Source organism: Cydia pomonella, chromosome 7 (genome assembly GCF_033807575.1).
Source record: "Cydia pomonella isolate Wapato2018A chromosome 7, ilCydPomo1, whole genome shotgun sequence".
Taxonomy (NCBI): Eukaryota; Metazoa; Arthropoda; class Insecta; order Lepidoptera; family Tortricidae; genus Cydia; species Cydia pomonella.
The window spans coordinates 4,928,762-4,954,839 of record NC_084709.1 but is presented as its reverse complement, the minus strand read 5'-3'; the positions used below and the strand labels follow the sequence as shown (position 1 = coordinate 4,954,839).

The window sequence follows — 26,078 nt, the reverse complement described above, 5'->3', positions numbered from 1 at the left end:
ATTCGGACCCAGGACTACACTTTACCAGTAGAAAAAGGCTGCAAATTAAAAAAAATGTAGGCGCAAAGGATTCATCTCTGACAGAATTTGAATTTCACGCCTTTTGCTACTGACAATTATTAAAAATAAAATAAAACATAAAGGTAACAAAAACAAAAATAAGAACAAATACACATTTTAAAAAATATTTATATATCTGGTCTACTTATACTTACGGTATACTTATTTATATTTAATATATTTTTTAAAGGCCTAATTAATATTCAATTCTGATTTTGTTATTCAAACATTTCACTATTTTAACTATTTGACATTTTATAGGGACCGTGAGCGTTGGAGGGTCTGCCATCTTGTGGCTTGAATCGGAAACATAAACATGTTTGACAATTCACGCCAAAGCAAGTACTGCCATCTATCCTTCTCGTATGTTTTGTTGTGCATAGTAGGTTCCGCCTTCTTGTGAGCTCCATAAACTTCACAAGCATAAACTTCACATTTACACCTCACGCCAAAAACCTGATGTCTCATATGCTGCCCCCTACAGTTTATGCACGCTCACTATAGGGAAATTTTACTTTATATCATGGCAACATTGCAATACTGCAACGTTTCGTTTTACATAAAGCAAAAAGAATGTTTTTCAAACTAGACATAAATATGTATATTATTACAATAGTTCGGTGTATTCCTCATTTTTAGGCCATGAATTTCAGTAATAGAAATTAAGAATAACATATTATAATGTAATTATAAAGTGACAAAACAACTATAATTTGTGACACGTCGTTACTAACTGTTTTCCAAATCGTGAACTAAACGTTACTGATGACAGTCGATGTCGATTGTCGACAGCAGTTTTTCGCGAGAGGCGTTATAATTCTTACGTTTTAAGGCTAAATTATTGTGATTATTATAATTCAAAATGTTAGCCTTGATTAATCGTATCCTTGATTGGTTCAAAAGCCTGTTCTGGAAAGAAGAGATGGAGCTCACGTTGGTCGGCTTGCAGTACTCTGGAAAAACAACATTTGTGAACGTCATTGCAGTTAGTATCATTGGAAAACAATAAATAAGTGTTAAACATAGTTATGGTTGGCGATTATGCGATAAACAAAACGCCTGTTGAACGTTGATATCGTTAGTTTTGAGAGGGATCGTATTTCAGACACCAATATTGTAATATTGGTATGTTGTAGAGTTCGTGAATAATGACTAAGATATTTGGGCTTGCGTATTGCTTTATATAATGTGCTTTGTTAGTAAAAACTTCTATATTAGGTAAAGAATTGAACGAGTCAACAAAACTTTTCAAATAGAAATAGATAACTGTTGAAAATCTCTATGAACTTGAGATTTTCTGACTTATTAATTATTGTAGCATTTGGAGCCTCATGATTTGCAGGTAACAAGTGAAAGGATAATTTAAATAATAATATTTTTTTTTGTTGACAATGATAAATCAGTCACAAGACTTACATTGTCTTGCAATTCCTATATTGATATCTAATATTTATAAATGAGACAATTGTGAATAAGAAATTGGTTTATTAGCCTGTCCTGATATGTAAGATAAATAATAATAAAGAAATATTTGGAGACAATCTTTACACATATGACCCTAGCCGACTAAGCAATGATATACATATGTATATAGATAAATACATAGAAAACACCCATGACACGGTAACAAATATCTGTGCTCATCACAATAATCAATGTCCTTGCCGGGTTTTGAATCCGGGACCATTGGCTTCATAGACAGGTCACCCACTAGGCCAGACCGCTCTACAAGATACATATTACATGAAACTATTTCTTATTTGTCCCTTAAGGTTCTCTATTTTCACTTTCTTTAAGTGTGCTAAAATCAAATAAGTTTCTCATTAATTTCTTACAGAACTTAATCATATATATATATTTGTTGTTGTTGTTGTCCTAAAGCACCCCAGAGGTGCAAAGGGCTTTCACAAGCTCGTGCCACACCTTCCTATCATCAGCTTGCCTTCTGGCCTCGCTCCAGCTGAACCCTATATATATTTATAATGCATTAAAAGGAGTAGTGTACTATGTATGCGGCAAATTCATCACAAAAGGCCCTCATAGTCCTTTCCTGCAGCAAACAGTGAACCTCATAATAAAGGATACATATGGGTAAAATACCTACACCCGAAGGGTAGAGAAGGGCTAAAGAGAGAGAGAGAGAGATGGGTAAAATGAACTCTGTATTAATGCCTCTAGGCTTATTCCGTTCAAGCCTACGGCATTTGTCTGCTCTGCTTTTCTCAATTTATACTACTGAAAATATTTCAACAGTATCCATAATCAACTGCACCCCTGACCCATACTCTAAATTGAATGTCAAAACACACTTCAAAAGCACAATTTCAATTATTGTCATATTGTTAATACAATGATTCATATTTAGATGTGAAATGCTTTTATCTTTCTATTTTAGGGTAACATGCGCGTTGCTGTTCCATTTTAAAACAAAACATTCAAGTTGTATTTTTTAGTAGTACAAACTTGATAGTCTATCTTAAATATATGTAAGGTTGCCATACGTCCCACATATACAGGACTGCCATCGTATTTAAGTATTGCATCCCGTCTTTATAAATGGTCACAATCATCTCTTTTTAACCACCTTGTTCTTTACATATACGAGTAAAAGCTTTGCCAGGCCGCAAGCTATCTCCATACTAAATTTAATCAAAATCTGTTCAGAGGTTGCAGTGTGAAGAGGTAACAAAAGGACAGGCAGACTTATTTCTGCATTTATAATATTTGTAGGGATTGTTTTTTTTTTTTTTTTTCTATTACATACACACAACCATCGTTACAGGATATCCTAATTTGACAGTATGGAATTTGACACACAAAATAAAATAATTACATAGGTATACAGTAAATAGATTAAGTATTACAAACTACAGTAACACAATACATACAGCGTGGCCCTTGTGAATTCGCTCAAAGAACAAAGAAATAAATCTAACTCGATCACTACTCGATTTAAATTTGATTGCCAGTTTTTCTTGTAAGGTCGACCGCTAGAGGGTAATGAGTCATCTGTTAGACTTATGCACTTATTACACATACACAGACACCACATTTTATTTTTAAATTATGAAGCGTTAACAAAAAGTGCTAGACACATATCAGTGCAGTTTTACTTGAAACAGCTATGTTTGAAGCAGCACTATTGAGTAGCATTCTTCACTAGTTTCTACTATAATTGTCACTACAGGTTCACCCCTAAAACTCGATTTATATAAATATTTTTCATTATTTATTTACATACATTATATATTTAAATAAATACGGGTTTTTTTTTCTCAGTTACCATTGGTAACAAATTGGTTGCAACTATTGAGAATAACCGACTGTAGGTATTATAGTACCTATTTGAATACATCAAAAACAGTCTAAAATCTTAATTGATTTTAATTGATTTGTTTTCCTGTTGTAATTGTAGCACCGCTCACAATCACTCTGGTTAGCCTTAAGGTTGACTGATAGAGAATGCCTCGTGGCATTAAGTCCGCCTTTTGTACTATAAGATTGTTTTTCTTTTGTGCAATAAAGATTAAATAAATAAAATCTAAATTGATTTAGAACCTATCATTTAATGTATCGTGCGCTAAACTAATATTCTAAAGAATTTAGAATCAATTCACTAAAAAACATGTAGTTGCTTGACAACTTAACTAAAATAGATAGAGATACGACGTTTTCAAAGACTAGTCACGGACTAGCTTGTAAAGTGAAAACAGATCTTACGCCCGTCTTGGTAAGATTCTAATTACAATGGCAAAGTTTACAATCCGATTAACATTTCAACCTTGACTGTCTCAATAATGTCAATGTTCAGGTTGTGCCTATCTATCAATCGGCCTAAGTTCATTGACATGCTTATCATATCAGTAACATTATTGACTTACAGAAATTACAGTACAAATAAGAATTGCATTTCAACTGCAACTTAAAATATCTAAACTAATTGGTTCTACGGACGCTTGCAAATTTTGGGGTAATACATACGCATTGCCGACTCTTTAACCCTTTGATCATAAACACAAACATCACTAAACGCCAAGGTCCCGGGCGCAAGGGAGCTAATGTAAACCTTACTCTGAAGTGTGAAGGTTACTTTGAGAGCGTCCGCCATAACACCTAAAGTTGTCCTTGGCGCTGTAGGCATAACTAGTAACGACGCCTTAAGGTGTTCTTGGCGTTCAAAAGATTAATGGCATTTAATTTAATAACTACTCTACAGGTTAGAGGAGAGGAGAATAGAGGACCATATAGTTGTTTGATGCTGACCATATAGTGATCTGACGTGCGAGATAAATGGCCCTTCTCTTTCTAATTAGTTTAGTTACTTTTATAACCATCTCTTAACTCTGTTCCGCTTGGCAAATGCCTTCTCTAGTTCTTTCCTCAGCGTTACTTTAAGTCGATACTCCCATATGGGTTGTTTCCACTAGTTACCACCAAGTTGTTACCAGTGGTAACTACTGGGAATTTTTTTTCCACCTTTCACCAGTAGTAACCACTGGGTAAAATAAAATTCCCAGTAGTTGCCATCAACTTGCTTTGGTTCGGCTTGGAGGTAACTACTGGTTACCACTGGTAAAAGGTTTTGACGACCGGTTTGGCCTAGTGGGTAGTGACCCTGCTTACGAAGCTGATGGTCCCGGGTTCAAATCCTGGTAAGGTCATTTATTCGTGTGATGAGCATGGATATTTGTTCCTGAGTCATGGGTGTTTTCTATGTATTTAAGTATTTATAAATATTTATATATTATATATATCGTTGTGTAAGTACCCTCAACACAAGCCTTATTGAGCTTACTGTCGGACTTAGTCAATTTGTGTAATAATGTCAAAAAAGGTGGGATCTTGTCTGGCGCCGTTTTCAGACCCTTGGATACGTCTGTCAGGATTTCCACTACAACTGTTTGTCTCAACATATGCCCAGTGCAGACTGCGCCATCCTCATTATCTAGCCAAAACAGTTAAATGAAAAGCCAAAATATTGTAAATGATTGGCTATAACTACATGAACGTTGTTTGTTTCAGTCTGGCCAGTTCAGTGAAGATATGATCCCCACCGTTGGCTTCAATATGCGCAAAATCACTAAAGGCAACGTCACTATCAAGGTAAGCACCTCCAGTTATTGGCATGTTCAACCTTATATCAGGAAAAGGATCAGTTAAAGCGAGTGGCTTCAAGCGGTCCCCAAGTTAAATTCCCCTGTTGTATCAGGATAACCGTGCAGTCATTTACCTCTTATTTCTCGAATATTGGGTGTATTCCCATTTGTCCCCGCCGGGCACAAAAGGGAATAGGTGTTTTCATATAAATCATTCCCAGTTGTCACTGCCTCATATGGCGGCGGTTACGTGTGGTAGTGACAAATGGGAATAAAACTAATAACGCGAAAGCGATAAACAGACTATTACGCTGTTCGCGGTAGGCGTGGTAGGTGAACTTTTCCCGTGGGAACTATGTTTTTAGGGTTCCGTAGCCAAATGGCAAAAAACGGAACCCTTATAGATTCACTCATTTTTTTCCTTCAAACTTGGTAAGTAGATGTATTCTATGAACCGCATTATTAGATTTTTACACAAAAATACAAAAAAAATAACGATAAATTTTGGGGGTTCCCCATACTTAGAACTGAAACTCAAAAAATCTTTTTTCATCAAACCCATACGTGTGGGGTATCTACGGATAGGTCTTTAAAAATGATATTGAGGTTTCTAATATCATTTTTTTTCAACGGAATAGTTTGCGCGAGAGACACTTCCAAAGTGGTAAAATGTGTCCCCCCTGTAACTTCTAAAATAAGAGAATGATAAACCTAAAAAAAATATATGATGTACATTACCATGCAAACTTCCACCGAAAATTGGTTTGAACGAGATCTAGTAAGTAATTTTTTTTAAACGTCATAAAATTGAAAAAAAAAATTTTTTTTCATCAAACCCATACGTGTGGGGTATGGATAGGTCTTCAAAAATGATATTTAGGTTTCTAATATCATTTTTTTCTAAACTGAATAGTTTGCGCGAGAGACACTTCAAAATTGGAAAAATGTGTCCCCCGTAACTTCTAAAATAACAGAATGAAAAATCTCTTTTTTTTTCTGAATGAAAAATCTAAAAAATATATATGTTACTGTAAAAGCCCGAAGGACGGTAAAACCTAGGATATACCGGTAAGACCTAGGTTTTACCGATGCCGATCGGTAAAAGCCCGAAATGAGAAATAATTATTGTTCACTTCGGGCTTTTACCGACATGGATTTGGTAAATCCTAGGTCTTACCACGGCGACCGGTAAAGGTTGAATCAGGTACTGGTTCTTGTCATTATTAGATGAAAATCTTGTATCAGTGTATGGGGCATTACATGTAGCGCCATTTACAGTGATGCTTCGTATTGTTTCGGCTATTTTACTAGTCATGTAGATCTTGGTCTTTCGGTTTTGCTGAAGGTGAGAGTGAACTCTACTCACTGCGAATTCGAACGCCGTGAGCAGTTAGTGAAGAAGTCCTGGGAGCAGAGTAATGTACAGTGTGTCACATACCCTCTGTAGGCAATATGCCCAGTTGGACCGATTTTTTTGGAAAATACTGTAGCTAGCCGCTGTAATGGGTAATAGCAATACTACGGCCTCACTATACTCCATAGTTCATATTGCCAGTCCTTTGACTCGCACCAAAAATCCGACGAAATAGGGAGCGGTGAGAATGACGAGGAGCATGACGAGCGGCATGATGAGTAGCGCGGCCTCACCACGTCTCTGCCTAATTTCCTCGCTACTTTCCATGCCGTTCAAACGAAACCCAACTGTCTGTGTCGCACTAATATGGTTTTCCATCTCTCTCACTCTTGTGATAGAGGGAGATTACTGCGCGAACGATTGGCATCTTGGCTAGGCACCCAGGTTTAGGTAAAATTTACAGTATAAACAAATTCGGTAGCTATTAATGGTTCTCGCCTGTGGATACGCTTTCAATCAATTTTTTTTTTAAGTAAAAAACCTTTTGTGGAGCGTGGGTCATGGTAATGGTCCGTAAGGGAGATACATTAGCCTGTCTGTTCCGTGGTATGTTGATACTCCCCTGTCGTGCTAGTCGACCCGCTCCTGGTTGATAAGGAACGTCTTTAGGGGCAGCGCCGTGGGCAGCTGATGTGAATGCGAAAGAAGGCCTCTACGTCCCTAGGTACTATTGGTATGGCCGGTCGGAACAAAGGTACCGCGCCGCTAATGGGTTTTTGAATCTGAACCTTACAACCCTGTACCCAGGGTACAAGACGGAACTTAAATACGTCCTTTTCTACATATTACACGTTTAGTAAAACTATGTATTTTATTGCGTAGGTAAGAAAAAGAAACACTTGACCGACCCGCCCGGCTCATGTCCGCACAGGTCCGTACCCTAAAACGATCGAAAGCAGAGTCAGACGGCAGTAGTGCGCCAGCGCCAGCGTTCTCTGAACGTTCCGCGCGATCAAAACTGCTGACGTTGTTGCTACGCTGTGTACACTGTGTAAGAGTACAGTCGCGCATAGTACAGATTGATTTATTTATTTAAATCCAAATTAGTTCTATTTTACGATTAACCTATCCCTACTTTGATTAGAGTAACGTGCATCGTTACACCGTTTATTGCTGTCCCGCTTCCACTCACCTGCCTGACAATATATTAGAGTTTATATTCTGAGGGCCTACCGCGAATCACGTTCGATGTGTTGCCTCTCTGTCGCACTTGCCAATTCGTATGTAACTGTGACAGGGAGGCAACTCATCGGACAAGAAGTACGAGAGGTAGGACCGGGAGAACACGAAGTGTCATCATTCATGCTGTTGTCTCCCAGAATAACTGCCCTTTGTTACCCTGACTTAGTTTAGCTTCCAGCTCCCAGGGTGGAGTGCCTGCCAGAGCACATGCCGCCGCGAAAGACACCGTATGGTATGCCCTCATTATGCGCAAGGCCACCACCCTCTGCGGACGCCTTAGGAGAGGCTTGGCTTTAGGCAAGAGCCTGTCTGCCCAAATTAGTGCCCTGTATAAGGCCATGCTCCGAACAACGCCCGCGTCCAGGCGCCGACAAGGGGCTTTCGGCCCACCCACGTTTGGTAATAGCCGGCTAAGGACTGAGGCAGCACCCACGATTCGGGGCGCTACCCTGAGGAAATGCTGTTCAAAATTCCACCTCCGGTCAAGAACAAGACCCAGGTACTTACAGGCCCAGTCATACCATATATTCCACAGCAGGGGGGTGTCCTCCCTGTCCCATCTTCCGTACTCCAGAGAGAGCCGCCGCGGCTTGTTGTTGTAAAATTGTAACTAAACCTCCAGCCACCACCAGAACATTAACAGTCAGCACTAAGACTATTTTTATGAAATACGAGTGTCAAATATATTATCAGCGGGAGCGGGACAGCAATAAACAGTGTAACGATGCACGTTATTCTAATCAAAGTAAGATTAGATTATACTGTGCGCGACTGTACAATCGCAAGAGTAGTCTCAGCGTAGCAACAACGTTAGCAGCGATCGCGCGGTACGTTTAGAGTACTCTGGCGCTGATGCACTGCTGCCTCTAGGGTCCTGTGCGGTCGCGTTCATGAGCTTCGCGCCAGTTCTCCTTTTCTTACAGAATAAAATGCTAGGTATAAAAGTAAACAGTTTAGCACAACCTTTAATATGTAGAAAAGGACGTATTTAAATTTCGTATAAACTTAAAACTATGTTAATTAGGTACTAAGAGAAAAATAAAAATAAAGAACTTATAACTAAAAACTATGATGTGTGGAGAGTAGGGGCGCAGGTTGCAATACTTCTATTTCACTCTCCCAATTGCCACCCCCACCCAAAACTTTATAACGGGCCGTCGAGGCGCTCGGCTAACACCTTGAGTCTAAGACTGTTCCTGCTGCCGTGCACCCGTCTCAGCACGGAGGCGATTATTTTCCGCCTAACGGCAAAAAAGTCATCTACTTGCACTTCAGCGAACATGCCGGATGCGCTGCAGTGCTTCGGCAGCCGCAACAGTATCCTCAAGATGTTATATATTGAACGCGCAATGCGTTATAGGCTCGTTGTGTAAACTTCACCCACAGGCTGCACGTGTAGGAAGTCCGACAGTAAGCTCTAAAGAGCGTCAATTTAACTGATGTATTACACCGTGGGTACCTGCGGACAAGCATATTGCCTCTCACTGCCGTCGCTCTTCTCTCCCTTTCCAGATCCAGATCGTCATTCAATTCAGTTGTAAGCATATGCCCCAGATACTGAAATCGATTTACAACTTTTAGAGGTACGCCACACAACATGATCCTCGACTCCGTAGACGGGTTATAGTTACGAGCTTTGAATATAGCAAGCTGACTTTTCCTTCCTCAAAAATATTGATGAGCTGTCGTACCGCGTCATCCGAAGGCCCCAGCAACGCCATGTCGTCAGCGTAACTTATATTTATATTATTAAAAGACACATCACCTAAATGGCAACCGACATGTGCCCTGCTGAGTGCCTCGATCAACTCGTTTATGTAGAGGTTGAAAAGGAGAGGGGATGTTAGCCCTCCTTGTCTTGCCCCACATTGTAGTTTGTACTCGTCAGACTCCTCTCCCGCCCATCTCACTCGGTTGACCTGGCTGTTGTACCAATGTTTAAGCAACGCGACATATTCAATGGAACCTCCCGTTTTTGTAAGCTTGTACTATAGCTTATCGTACACAACCAGGTCAAACGCCTTTGACAAGTCCAGAAAGCACGCATAGATCAGCGTGTTCCTGACCTTGTAGTACCAGACAGCTTGCTTAAGACACAAAATCGCACTTTCGGTCGACAGCAGTCTTACAGAATAGAGCTGTAAGATTCCGGTTCAAATAACCCTTTGGCGGGGCGGTTCCTTTGTTTCGACCGGCCATACCAATAGTTCCTAGGGACGCAGAGGCCTCCTTTCGCATCCACATCAGTTGTCCACGGCGCTACTCCTAAAGACCAGTAGCGGCCCTCGGTACGACCAACTAGCATGACAGGGGAGTACCAACATACCACGGAACCAGACAGGCTTATTTCTCTTCCTTACGAACCACTACTATTGAATTGAATTGAATTGATATATTTATTTCGAACTTGACGTCCATAGGGTTAGGTAACAATGACTTATGTATCTAGAGTTAGTATTACAGTTAATTAGACAAAACAAACAATTGGACAAAACAAACAAAACAAAACATTACATAATATTTATAAGTTTCGCGGCAGCACAGCAACAGGTGAGTGTAGCTGCACGTACCGCTTGACTAGGGGCGAGTCCCAACGCTGCGCCAGCGTACTTAGGATGCTGTTCGTGCTGCTTCGGCTGCGAGTGAGGAGTGAAGCGCATCGCTTCCTCATGATGGCGAAAAAACAGTCTGTTCGTGCCTCAGCAAACATCGCTGAGGCACTACAATACCGCGGCAACCTGAACAGCATCCTAAATGCATCATTATATTGGACACGCAGAGCGCTATACGCCCGCTGCGTAAAGTTGGCCCACAGACCGCACGTGTAGAAAGTTTGACAAAAAGCTTTGAACAATATTAACTTTACTTCTTTACTAACACGTGCAAACCTGCGGGACAACATGTTACAGCGGACACACAGCGCCCATGACTACGACCCACTATGACCCACGCTCGGCAAAAGGTTTTTTACTTAAAATGATTTAATTGAAATCGTCTGGGTGTCATTTGATCACCCAGCCATAGTCGCTTCAACAAGCGAGAACTATTAATAGATACCTAATTTGTTTTTACTGTAAACTATACCTAAACCTTGGTACCTAGTCAAGATGCCAATCGTTCGTGATACGATAATCTCTGCATTATGCAATTCAGTTTAGTCATCTGAAAAGCGAAGCACATACGGAACGCGTTTCTGTTACTCATTACAGCGGCTAGCTACAGCCCGGAAATTCCCACCAACTGGGCATATTGCTTACAGAGGGTATGTGACACTCTGTACATTACTCTGCTCTCAGGACTTCTACATCCCTGCTCACGGCGTTCGGATTCGCAGTGAGTAGAGTTCACTCTCACCTTCAGCAAAACCGAAAGACCTATTTCTACATGAGTAGTAAAATAGACGAAACAATACGAAGCATCACTCTAAATGGCGCTACATGTAACGCCCCTTACACTGATACAAGATTTTCATCTAATAATGTCAAGAACCAGTGCCTGACTCAACCTTTACCGGTCGCCGTGGTAAGACCTAGGATTTACCAAATCCATGTCGGTAAAAGCCCGAAGTGAACAATAATTATTTCAAATTTCGGGCTTTTACCGATCGGCATCGGTAAAACCTAGGTCTTACCGGTATATCCTAGGTTTTACCGTACTTCGGGCTTTTACAGTAACATATATATACGTTACCATGCAAACTTCCACCGAAAAAAAGTAAGTAGTTTTTTTTAATACGTCATAAATGGTACGGAACCCTTCATGGGCGAGTCCGACTCGCACTTGGCCGCTTTTTTAGGGTTCCGTAGCCAAATGGCAAAAAACGGAACCCTTATAGATTCGTCATGTCCGTCTGTCTGTCCGATTCTGTCACAGCCACTTTTTTCCGAAACTATAAAAGCTATACTGTTCAAACTTGGTAAGTAGATGTATTCTATGAACCGCATTATGATGTTTACACAAAAATAGAAAAAAAACAATAAATTTTGGGGGTTCCCCATACTTAGAACTGAAACTCAAAAAATCTTTTTTCATCAAACCCATACGTGTGGGGTATCTATGGATAGGTCTTTAAAAATGATATTGAGGTTTCTAATATCATTTTTTTCTAAACTGAATAGTTTGCGCGAGAGACACCGCCAAAGTGGTAAAAAGTGTCCCCCCCCCCCGTAACTTCTAAAATAACAGAATGAAAAATCTAAAAAAAATATATGATATACATTGCCATGCAAACTTCCACCGAAAATTGGTTCGAACGAGATCTAGTAAGTAGTTTATTTTAATACGTCATAAAAATTAAAAAAAATATCTAAGGATAGGTCTTCAAAAATGATATTTAGGTTTCTAATATCATTTTTTTCTAAACTGAATAGTTTGCGCGAGAGACACTTCCAAAGTGAAAAAAAGTGTGTCCCCCCCTGTAACTTCTAAAATAACGGAATGAAAAATCTAAAAAAAATATATGATATACATTACCATGCAAACTTCCAACGAAAATTGGTTTGAACCAAATCTAGTAAGTAGTTTTTTAATACGTCATAAATGGTACGGAACCCTTCATGGGCGAGTCCGACTCGCACTTGGCCGCTTTTTATATTAATGGTATTTTCGGAAGACTTATTTAAATAAAATTGGTCACGGCTTAACTTGCATGGTCGTTGCGTTGACATACAACCATTGTCGCTAGGCTATAATGTTTTCTATGAATATGTATGAATGTGTATATTTGTATGTGCAGGTGTGGGACATTGGAGGCCAGCCCAGGTTCCGCTCTATGTGGGAGAGGTACTGCCGCGGCGTCAACGCTATAGTGTGAGTTTTTTCGTCTTCTCTTTATTAATTAATACCAGCTGTTAAAGTTTTTTGTCGAAATTGTATATTTATCCTTTAGCGGTTCACCTTAACAAGAAAAGCTGACAGTCGAATTTGAATCAATAATATTATAAAATACAATAGAATTTGTTTTGTTTTAAAATCGAACAAAAAAAGAGAGGAAACTAGTATTAGGACCGTGGGAAGCTGGAGGTTCCCAATCATGTAGAATATGTTCGCCCGTGGGCTGGTACCCCACGGCCGCGAGCTCGTGTCCAGAAGTCAAAACAATTCTTTCCTGCTGGCCTGTCTTTTCTTTAGGAGTATTACTATTTTCCTATTCCTCTTCCAATTTTCCTTTTATTCCAAATACTAATTTTAGCTTTGGTGATATACACTACCGTCAAAAAGTTTAATACCAATTTTTAGTTTCATTTTCGAGAACATGTTTGATCGGTAACCCATTTGTTTTGCAAGAAGACAACAATCTCAAGCATTCGGAAAAGATCTGTAGAGGCTACACAGCCAATAAAGAACAGCAAGGTGTGCTAAAAAACATAATTTGTCCACCACAATCACCAGACCTTAACCTAATCGAGCTTTCCTGGGATGAACTCGCCCGTAAGGTCCAAAAACAATGTCCGACATCAGCAAAAACTCTATGGGTCATACTGCAATATGAGTGAAAATCCATAAGCCAAGAAACGCTACTACACAAACTTGTAGAATGAATGTCAAGATTACTCTGTAGTCCACTACAGAAAAATAAAGCGTTAAACAATTTATTAATTAGGATATATTAAAAAAAAAGTAATAAAGTATAATACTAATAAAAAGTTTTTTTCACAGTTTCTCATCGAAAAATCCTTGACTCTTTTCCAAAAGAGTAAGCGTTAATTAATAAATTGTTTAACGCTTTATTTTTCGGATTGTGGGTATATACTGCAAAGTAGTATTTTCGTAAAAAAATCATTAAAATGTTGATTATTGGCATGTTCTGTGTTTGGTCTTAAACTTTTTGATGGTAGTGTATAAATTACAGATACATGGTAGACGCGGCCGACAGCGACAAGATCGAGGCGTCCCGCAACGAGCTGCACAGTCTGCTCGAGAAGCAGCAGCTCACCGGCATCCCCGTGCTCGTGCTCGGCAACAAGCGCGACCTGCCGCACGCGCTCGACGAGCACGGACTCATCGAGCGAATGTAAGTCCACACTGTACAGTTAGCACCTCTACCGAACGAGTGTGAGACCAATGTAAGGAGTCAAAAAGTGTCAAACAGAAGTCTTGTTGATAAAATAGAGGTCCAAATGTTGATATCCTCCCTGACGGCTTCCTTGTACTACAAATCATGCAACGACAGCGTTTATCGACCGATTGACGACATTATTGAGTAAGTAACTCAGTAACGGACTCATCGAGAGAATGTAAATGTAGACGCGAGTAATGTATACACGCTTTGTCTCTTGTTGACCTTGCTGCAGAGCAGCGTCCCTTGACTAGGAAGTCCGCTTGAGAAGCAGCTCACCGACATCCCCGACTTGCCGCACGCGCTTAACGAGCACGGACTTATCGAGCGAGTGTAAGTGTGGACGCGAGTAATGTACCGACGAGACGACATAATACATTCGATTGCTGAAAAAGTGTCAAGCCATATGTTTCTATTGTTGATCTTGCTGGAGGGAAGCGTCCCTTGACTAGGGAGTCCGCTTGACATGGAGCTCACCGCCATCCCCGTGCTGTTGCGAACACGAGCACGGACACATCGAGCGAACGTAAGTGTGGACGCACCTGCGTAATGTACCAACGAAAGAGATGAAGAATGTGAAACTTTCGGAGATTCAGAACGTTTTTAGTTAAAGAAAATAATTATCGTCACAACATATCGACTGTCAAATAGGAACCGAGCTCTTTGACAAATAGCCGCCCAAATATTGATATCCTCTACACTCTACACTACTCTAGCTTCTTTACAGTACCACGAATCGTGGAACGACAGCCTTACCCCCTTATTCATAAACGTCTACTAAAGTTGACAAGCCGCTAATAATCGTTTGTCCCTTTCCACCATACCAATACGTCGGAAACGGGCCTCTATGATTGGCCTTCGTTTGAGCCGTACTCAACTCGATACTCTTTATATAATGTATATCATCGTCTAGTAGGTACCCATATCACTAAAACTGTCCCATAATTATACAACATGAATTCCAGGAACCTGTCAGCAATCCAGGACCGCGAGATCTGCTGCTACTCGATCTCGTGCAAGGAGAAGGACAACATCGACATCACGCTGCAGTGGCTCATCCAGCACAGCAAGTCCGGCGCCGCGCGCTAGGCCTAGCTCTACACTTAGGTACCGCTAGTAGACCTAGCTCTAGACTAGGTACAGCTAGTAGACTCAGCTCTAGACTAGGTACCGCTAGTAGACCTAGCACTAGACTAGGTACCGCTAGTAGACCTAGCTCTAGACTAGGTACCGCTAGTAGACCTAGCTCTAGACTAGCTACCGCTAGTAGACCTAGCTCTAGACTAGGTACCGCTAGTAGCCCTACACCCGTGTAGCACAACACTCGATCTGATTTTGAGACCACTTAAGACGAAAGGGGACGTCACGTGACCACTTCTCCGTACAAACGTAGTCCTTAGATTCTTCTCTGGTAATACATTATAGAAAATATTTTTACTTACACGATTAGTTGTATATTAATAACAGCGATGGGGCATCCCTTTGTTTGATTTTTTCGATTGTATATTGTAAGAGTTCGCTTTTAAAAATTTGTATGTAATTTGTTTTTCGCTCATAACTCTTATAATAATCAAAAAATCGAAAAAACTCTAACGAAGGGGCATAGATATGCTTAATATATAATGAATTGTATACATATATTTTCCTTACTGCCAATATCTAGGGCGGAAAATGCGGACTACGTTTTTATGGATAAGTACGTTAGACGGGTGGATCACACAACACATTAGTACAATCAAAGATTCCTTGTTTGTATAGAATAAGATTTGTAAAGTCTAAAAAAAAATTCGTGTGTCGATTGTAAAATTTTATATTGGTCAAGTAGATAGTACGGCGCCATATGTTTTTTGGTACCTTCCACCAAAGAGAATTTGAAATAGAGGTGGATTGTCAAAGAAAACTTTGTAGCCACAGTAAATTTACTGCCATCTTTCAACACATGATTAAAACTTTTAGAACGCCATTTGACTTTGATCCTTATTCTTTCACTGATGTATTTAATTTGTTAAATATCAAAAAGTGGCGCCATCCAATAGATCAAAGGCTAAAGGTAACGATGCCGCCACAACCTTTGGGTTATGCCCGGTAAGATCGCGCCACTTTTTTAACAAATTTAACACACATCAGTGAAAAAATAACGATAGCGTTCTAAAACTTTTAATCATGTGTTTAAACATGGCAGTAAATTTACTGTAGCTACAAAGTTTTCTTTGACAATCTACCTCTATTTCAAATTGTCTTTGCCTCCACTTATTTATTTAATTTAATTAAGTTAATATTTGACGACCAGAGTTACAGCATAAAGTGCGGAACTGTACAACAGCGCCATCTACTGTCAAATTCGGGCATGAATTTTTCTTAGACACATCTAGGACAATCAATGAATCTTTTCTTTAACGTGTTTTGTGCAATTGATCAACTTTGTAAGCGCTCACGATTTTACGATCCATTTTCCCAAAATTCGACACATTTTAATATGCTTTTTTCTATTACAATATTTAATTGTTTTCTCGCATGAGGATCGAGCGCGGTGCGTAAGCGGTCTAGGTTCGCACTCGATTTAAACATATTTCAATTGCTAATTGTTTTAAACATCAATTATATCATGAATATACTTAATGTTTAAAGGAAACAAGCACACTCAAGTTTTGAATTATACCTTAAAAATAGCTAATCTATAAATACATATTTTGTTGTTGTATTACCGTTTAAAGAAATAAATTTATTATTTTTTCCATCTATCCGGCGTAGTCCAGTTTTATGTGCAATAATATTTCGTACGATAAATCGCTCAATAATATCTGCCACCTCATTTGACGGTATAGGTAAAGTACAAGTAAATTTACAAGATTTAAAAATTTGAGTAACGCTTGGTTGTGCCTAATAGATGTCTCCTGGCTAAAAAACCTTGGAAATGTGAATAAGTGCTTAAAAATCTTAAATCGCCGCACGTTTGTGATAAAATTATTTAAGTGTTGAATCTGCACATCCTACTGACTGTGCCAATAAAGCGTCTTCAAATTGTATCCGGATCCGCTCGCCGCTTCGGTGTGCGATCGGGACATCGCTATATTATCATAGCGCTGTCTCGTTTACACACCGGAGCGTCATGCGGATACGCATCGGCGATAACCGCGTAAGGGCGTCTAAACGCGCATATTCGGAGGCTTAATGTCGCACATGTAAGATTAACTTGGTTTCCATTGCGTATGTCTAATAGATAAAAGAAAAAAAGTAAAAAAAAAAAACTAACTACTTTTTGGAAATGGTTGCAAGTATTTAGAAATTCCTTGCACCTCAAGATTGTTGTCAATTATAATAATCGACGTCATAATACCCTGGCTTTTTATATTTAAAGGTTATATAGACGTGACAATTTGCCCACCAGAGTGGCAAATGTCGATAGAAAACGCCAATCGAAAGTGAAATAATATATGAAAATGATCACGTGCCCTTTCATTGCATCTGTCATCCTGATACATTTTTTATATTCGATCAAGCGGCATTTGTCGATTTACGATTGTCTTCTTGGTACCTAGTACCCTGTTTCACCACGCTGACAATTGTCGCCTGACATTGACAATTCACCGTACATTGATGTTCCAGCAAGTAAGTATTGAGGGTATGCCAATTGTCATGTTGGTGAAATAGGCGCATGTAGGAAGGTAACTTGACAGGCGTGACCATTTATCGTGCAACGACAAATTGTAATTAAATGGGTGGTCATTGTCTGTATCTTTAGGTATTAAAAAAAGGTAAACAAAAACTACCCTCAAATGGCTCCTTAAGCCAGTCGAGGGTAGATGAAAACATTACATGATCAAATAATGTAGGTTTAAAGTCAGGTTGTTCAGAGACAGGTCCAGGCGGTTTTGTATTCCAATAAATATTATATTATAACTTACCGAAAATGTAAAAATTGTTTGTTTACTTTTATTTAAATATCTAAAGATACAGAGTTTACGTTGTATAAATTGTAAAATGTAATACAAAGAAATTAGAGCGAGTATAAATTTTACATACAAAACTTCCACTCGCTCTATTTTATTTGGTGCCAGATTCGTACTTTACCATTTACATGTCTACGGACGGGCCTTACGGGCACTAAGAATGGTGCTAGTTCAGTAGTGTGACTCATGAATTCGAGCCAATCGTGCAGTCTAACGCAACTAGTTGCGACTCATTTCGCGCGTGATGCGAACTCATCAACCAATCGCGGTGTGGCGTTAGACTGCACGATTGGCTTTAGTGTGCGTGATACCGCTGTACTGGCCCCATTCTTATGGACCGTAAGGCCCGTCCTTAAATATATGTCAATGTACCTTACGTAAATGTTCATGCAAAATTTCATGTAATTTAAGCATGTCGTTGTGAAATGAGGGCGTAACTTCGATACGAAGCGGTTTTTTCGCGTCGGATTCGTGTGACGTATAAAATTGATCTGTGTAATGTACACGTTTGGATATACCGGGTGTGGCCTCTAACAGGAGCAAAAAATAAGTTGTGGGCGTATGTTCAGTGACTTTTAAAAATAACTTGTGTTTTGTTACATTTAAGGCGTAACAGGCAACGTCAATTTCAATGATAATGCCATACATTAAAGATTTAATTTGTATGAGAAATAGGAAATCTAAAGACTTGCTGATTTTCTAAAGTTATTGAACAAAAGTGTCAGGGAGTACAATCTATGTTTTAATTATATGCTCGTGTTACAGGCCGCACCTAATATACACTTTGTTGGACGAATTAGAGATAGATGGAAACTGTTTTATTGTCTGCTTTGTATGTATTGCTCAGCGCGCGAGGTTTTTGCTTTCAAATCCCTAAGGTGATACATGTGATACGGCTTTAGAGTCCGACCGAGCTAACTCTGCACAAACTGCAGTGACAATATGTGAAATAATTGCGTTTATAGTGGCACTCCCACACTTTGCACCTCAGTCTGTAGAGACTGCAGTTATTACCTTTTATCTCAGGCGCTCGGTAAAAAAGTTGCGCGATGATATTGTAGTAGAAGGTACCTGAGCTTTGGAACTAAAACTAGTTTATATTATTACGTTTTTACTTAACGTAATACAAATCAGCTCCATCTAGCCGCTTTCAACCAGTCCGTAGCTGACCATAATAACTTCTTATTAACCCTTTGACCGCCACCGTCGGCTATGGCCGTCATCTGAATGACTTGCCAAGGACGCCAACGACGGCTACAGCCGACAGTTTCGCCAATGCAACAGGGACTAACGCGGGACTCTGTAAAGTTCAATTTCGCTTAAATAATCGTGATAGCCAGCGTCCGGGGCACGGCATGTTCCTTTGTCGTCTGGCGTTCAAAAGGTTAAGACAAAAGTGGAGGACCTGCGCGAAATCGTACAAACGTAGTCGTCATTTTCCTCTCTAATTAATTACATTATTGTTTTTTTTTTTACATAATTTAATGTATATTTACCACAGCTATGCCCCAACGTTTGTTAGATTTATTATTATTATAACTATTATAAGAGTAAGAAGCATTAAGAAATCACTCCTAATTTTTAAAATAATCATAAAATCTAAAAAAGTCTAACGTATAGGCATGGGCATAGCTATGCTCAATATACATCATATTATGAATAAGAAAGTTTTTATTATCTACTGTGTAAAAATAATTTTCAAAGTGTAATCATCCAGAGAGGAAAATGGGGATTACGTTTGTATGGAGAAGCCGCAGTCCCCTTTCTTCTTACACCACCTCAGTTAAATGGTAGAACTATAGCTTAGACGGACTCTAAGAACTGGATCCAGGCAGTTTTTTTTTTAATGATCAAACGTCGAGATTTCATCCATGACTGTGGCAGTATTTTCTAACATTTTTTTTTTTAAATTGCCTCATTCCAAATGAGAATATTGCCTCATTCGTACATTCGGCCAGTGTATAGTTACTGATGGATACGTTAGCCACATATCACTAGCTTTCTTTTATTTATTATTGTGCATCGAGGACAATCCTGTGGGCGTACGTAACCAGTAATGAGTTTGAAGTTTTTTTTAATACAACTTCGTCCTTTTTTGGAAGTCTGTTAAAATATTGACTATAAAACTAAATGATTAACACGTTATTGATCAAATTAATATCCGTTAAGTAGTTTTGACGCTACGGTGGAACAAACATAATAAGAATACAAAAAAGCCGAAAACCTGTGATACCAAACACACTGACGTACATTCGAAGACTAATCGTTTTATGCAAAAAAAAAACGCGGTGATTCCGATTTTCGCCACACACCCATTTAATCATAAATTATTAAATAATTCATTTCATATTGGTCAAATCAAGCCTAAGTTAAAATAAATTTCAAATGAAATATTAGGTACATTTAGGATTGTCTGTAAGGTGGCAATATGTTGATTACTGTTCGCTTACCCACTCAAAATCTAAAGTAACTATATGTTGAGCGACTAATGTACTATGTTAGAATATTTAGATCCTTTAATACTAGTATTACGCATTATATATATATTATAAATATACTTATCTCATACTGTTAGTAACGATAAGGTGAAAATTTAATGAGGGACTAATTTTGCTCCATAAATTATTCAGTATACGTAGGAAATATTTATTATTTACAAGTTTTTAAAGTTTTTTTTTAAAGATTATCTAGCAAAATTAGGCTCACAAACGAGTTTATTCATATTAATAGTAAATAATATTAGCGTAATTAAATCATCATCATCACATGCCATTGAAACAAAAAAAAAACTAAATTAAGCCTGTTTTACCACTCTGACAATTGTCACCTGACAATGACGATTTGCCAATATATGGCGAATTGTCAGTGCCAGTTGTAAATTGTCATGTTGGTATATACGGGCTTTCAGTCTCCTGATAGTGACAATCAATAATTTCAGACAAATTTATTGTTTTGGTACTTTACGAGTTGATATGCGCTATAATTATTTATTATTCTTATGTTATAGTTATGAAGTCATTAGATTTGTAATTGTTTACAGCTTGAATGCACACTGTAGAATAATTTAAGGTGAAATTCATGAGGGAAAGAATGCCTATGGGTTTATAGGATTACGTTGTTATTTGCATTAGTTACAGTAACCAGTTATTAGATAAGGCATAGTTACAGTATTTAGACTTATTATGGTTGAATTTTCAATATAAGTACTTATCGTTTTCGTTGAGACGTTCATTCATCACTCGCATACTTGTTTGAAAAGTATTTGTCTCATCTACTGAGATAAGACATGAAAACGCGACCATAATATGCTCCTATTTCATCATCTTGACAATTGTCATCTGACTATGACAATTACTGCGTAGGTTAGTAACGACGCTGCCTACTTAGCGCCAATGTTTACTTGTTGGACCAGCAATGTAAAATTTATAGGAAATGTCATTGTCAGTATACATCTAATTTTAACGTGCATTGACCTGTTTGTACGGATGCGGCAACCAATGTACTGTAATGGTGCCTATATTCAAGAATTTCGTTTTGTAATAAAAATGCCATGTTTACTTTAGTCCGCTCGCCAGCGACTGATTTCTCTTGTACCGTTTCGAGGCGGCGGGGTAATGTAAACATGCCATTTAAAAGAACCCAGTAGTAAAGTTATGCCAAAAAATAACGTAAACCTGTTGTTGTTAGGCGGTCTTTAATGTGATCACAAAAATTATGTTACGTGTATGTATAGTATGTTTACGGTGCCTACTTACTCGTTCAATTCGGAGTTGGCCGAATCAAATAATATATATAAATAGTTTATACCTTACCTATACATGAGCGGTCATTAAAATCGTAAAATTTTAGATTACTGTATAATACGCGAAAATATTTTTGTTTTCACAATGGGAAATTGCAACTATAAAGTTGCAGCCGATATAACCGCATAAAACGAATGTAGTTAATAATTTAGTATTTACTCAGTAAGTTAACGTTTGCCCACGTCTCTTATTAGCCAACATGACAAATTGGCGTCTGACACTTCACAATTCGACGTTCATTTCTAAAACGATAAGTAACAGTCTACTAATTGGACCACAAATGTGTCTATTTTTATTGTCATGTGACAATTGTCAAGTTGGTTTAATAAGGGCTTTGTGTCAAACTTGATCGCACCTGATTTTAATGACAAGCGCTGTATATATAGTATATATAAATAAAATTATGTATCTCTTTTATATGATATGGGAATAGTAGTAAAGAGTTCACGAATATAAATGATATGTAAAATGCCAATTTGTATTTATTGAAGATGTTTGGAAGAGGTTGACCAATAACATTTAAGAATCTAATCTAACGCCCGGTTTGGTTTTGAAAATCTGTTAATGAGACAAAATATACACACAAAACGTACATCTGTATTGTTTAGCAGTTACATCGATAAAATACGGTAACTTATACAATTTGTCAATTTATTAACACCCCATAGGCCATAAGTAAAATACGCTAAAAGGTCAAATTAAGTACAGAACAGTTAGAATGTAAATGTTAAGGCCATAAGATATTTGAAGGTGTAGATTGTAGCTAAACTAACCATTAAACCTCGGAATAAATTCAGTAAATAACTATGGGTACTAACGTGTTGGCCAGCGAGCAGCCCAGCCCAGCAGCAGGGAGCGAATAACGTAATACAAGATTAGACTATTGTACATTACGTTTTGACACCAAGGTGTCGTGACTTATTTTACATAACTTACATTAAGGACTTGTTATTTAGGGTTCCGTACCCAAAGGGTAAAACGGGACCCTATTAATAAGATTCCGCTGTCCGTCCATCCGTCACATGGCTGTATCTCATGAACCGATCTATTTCTGTTGCCGCTATAACAACAAATACTAAAAAGTACGGAACCCTCGGTGGAAGAGTCCGATTCGCACTTGCTCGGTTTTTCAATTCTCGGATGAGCTACTACGCTATGTGGTAAACAAAATGTAGGCATACTTACTGCTCAGAATTTTGACAGTAGTTCTAGAAATTGTTAAATAGCATATTAAAAACACGACGTAGGTAGCCTCGAGTTATATAATCGAACTAAAAAATAATGTTAGTCTGGCGACGTGCCACTTTTTATACACAAAAAACGTCATTATGTACATCATATAAAGTTTTTTTATGAATATAAAGGTTACGTTTTTTTACTATACAAGCCATTAAATCCGTTTTAGGTACCAACTTGACAATTGCCAACTGACAATAACAATTGTCGCTCGACAGATAAAATAACATTTCGTCAGTGAACAAAGTAATCGATTGTTTTTCGATGAATTACAACTTGCTTAATTTTGTAATAAGATTTAATTATGGTGTCGAATTTAATTTAGATTTGTATGCAATAGTTTATTTTCTATTTTCACGGCATCATTAGTTTTATTTTATTGAAACTCGCATAAGTGCAATAAAAACATGCATTTTGTATTATTTTTAGTGTATTTTTTTAATTACTTATTTATAGAAGTCGAACCTAAATACTTATTTAAAAATAAAGGAAGGAGATTGTTAGAGGGAACAATAGGCAGTGTTATAACAGCGCGGTGAATCATGAAGAGTAGGTATTAAGAGGGAAGAATAGCTTTGCGATCCTAGCGAGATAACGGTACTTTTTGTATGAAATTCCATTTCGGGAGAAAACGTTTCCACCAACTAAATCTTAACAAATCACTTTGATTTTGACGTCGATCGCTTCAGCATAATTATGGAAGGTGGAGGTAAGGAATGGAATCTCCATGTACCAAAAAGTGTCATCAAAAAACGTTAAATAGGTGGTGCTACAATACCTAGAATACCTGAAAAAAAAAAAAAACATCATAGCACACTAAACTTCACTCTGTTAATAACACCTAGGTTCTTAGCCACTCTAGCGCTACTCTGGAGAGATTTGGAACTATTATTTATAGCTGATAGCTGAGGGCCTACCGCGAACCACGTTCGACGTGTTGCCTCTCTATCGCACTTGTAAATTCGTACGTAAGTGTGACAGGGAGGCAAGACGTCGAACGTGGTTAAGGTAGGCCCTCTGGACACTTTTGCAACAGTTCTACCATAAGAGATTTCACTCCTTTAAATTCCACACTCCATAAGCATTATATATTATAGGTTTATAAGTTTCACTTTTAAAATTATTATTTTTTTGTTTTGCAAAAAATAAACCTAGTTTTATTGTGTGAATAACATACTAAAAATCATGGAGAATGGAAAATATTAGCAAGTTAAAGTAAGGGATTATTCCTTCAGTATCGCTCACAGAATGCCATTTTTTTAATAGTTCTGAAGAATACTAGAAAGCAAGTTTTTTGTCTGATGATATTTTACGATTTTCCTTTATAAGTTAGTTAACACATGTGCCGGGAACCCGCTCGGCGGGCGCTCTGTTCGTAGTAGCTTTCCTCTACAAAGCGGGAAAACGATAGAATCGGCTACACGTGTAGAGCTACGATACGAAAACATTGCCAAATGGCAGTGAATGTGTTAAGAGTCCGTTGCAAGCTCAGCTGAATTTCACCTTCCCATACAAACGGAGTTTGGTTCTCATTTTAAAACTAGGTGTTGGATTGTAATTAAACTTTACACATACAATGACATGAGGTTTATCTATGCCTCTAATTAGTTTATACAGCTACAACTTATAAAACAAACGAAATAGAGCAAAAACAAGTTTTGTATGAAAAACCTAAATTCGCTGTATTTTTCTTAAATAGGTATGGTATCTGAAGCTACAAAAACTAATTACAGGCACAGATATACCTCCTGTTGTAAGTACAAAGTTTCCGAGCAATCTAGCTAGTCGTTTTAAAATGAGATCCTAACTAAACTACGTTTGTATGGAAAACCGAGCATGCTGCGGACTCTTAAAACAGTAACAGTTTTGAATGATTCACGGTTAGTTCCACTAGACTTAATCTACCGGGACCGTGATTAGCTTTTATATTGTTGTTTCGCAGTCTACACAACTTTGACACCCACCCGCTATCTCCAGTTATCCGTTTACAAGAAGCATGTAACTGCGTCGAAATATCGGGAGCTCCTAAACAATATAAAAGGTAATCACGGTTCATATCCCGGTTTAAGTCTTAAAACAGTGTTCAAGAATAAAATCTGCGGCCTAGCATTTTTAAGAAATTAAGTTTTAAAGCTTGTCCCCCTAACGTATAACTGCGTTCTGCCGTTCTGTAAATGACCGGGTTATCCTAACATGTCCACGGGCTTAAACCAATAGAGCATTATATGTAGTTCATGCGTTGTTAATTAATATTCCTCTCCCTAGTTTGTACTCTGTTCATAATAAAAAATAAATAATTTTAGAGCTACTGGGCTATTTATTTTCTGGTAAAAATACAACATTTTAAAAATATGAAAACGTTTATTGCGTATAAATATAGAAAAATAAAAATAACTGGAAGAATTTTTGCTAATACGCCTCTTTCAGTATTTTAAATCCTAAAAATAATTATATATTCCTTAAGGCACTGGTACATACATTTCTGACAGGTTCCCTGAACAAATCAATACTTAAAAAATTATATATGATCTAAGGATTCTAAGGGAACCTGTTAATACGGTTAGATTACCGTACATAAGCTGCGTAAGACCACACAATAATTTTAAAATAATTTCTGACAGGTTCCCTGAACAAATCAATGCTTTCAAGAATTATATGTAGGCTTAGGGACAGACAGGGAACCTGTTAATGTTAATACAGTTAGATAAGCTGCGTAAGATCACACAATAATTTGAAAATATTTTCTGACAGGTTCCCTGAACAAATCAATACTTTCAAGAATTATATATGATCTAAGAGACAGACAGGGAATCTGTTAATACAGTCAGATTACCGTACATAAGCCGCGTAAGATCACACAACAATTTGAAAATAATTTTTGACAGGTTCCCTGAACAAATCAATACTTTCAAGAATTATATATGATCTAAGAGACAGACAGGGAATCTGTTAATACAGTCAGATTACCGTACATAAGCTGCGTAAGATCACACAATAATTTTAAAATAACAATTTGTTTTAATAAATACAACAGTTCTGAACATGTTTATGTCACTGTTGTGAGTAATGCCAAATATAATTAACGTTTACGATATAGTTGATTAAAATAGTAATAAAATATATATTACTTAATGAGACAGTCAAATATAAAAATATTTTAATTAAGCCAAAGATTTCAATTGAATTGGATAATTGATACAGAATACAAATTAAACTATCTGCATATAAATAATATTAGCATAGTCCGTTTAAGTACAGACTTGGCAAGGGCCAGTGTGA

At 37.9% G+C, this 26,078-nt stretch overlaps 1 protein-coding gene across 1 annotated transcript; it reads left to right on the top strand.

The window, feature by feature from the left end:
- Positions 1-801: 801 nt before the first annotated feature.
- LOC133519646 (ADP-ribosylation factor-like protein 8) lies at positions 802-22,038 on the top strand. The gene is made up of 5 exons (XM_061853692.1): positions 802-1,045; positions 5,083-5,163; positions 12,488-12,561; positions 13,604-13,765; positions 14,776-22,038. The coding sequence occupies exons 1-5, from the start codon at positions 923-925 to the stop codon at positions 14,897-14,899; spliced, it is 564 nt and encodes a 187-aa protein (XP_061709676.1). The 5' UTR covers positions 802-922; the 3' UTR covers positions 14,900-22,038.
- The last annotated feature ends 4,040 nt before the right edge of the window (positions 22,039-26,078 follow it).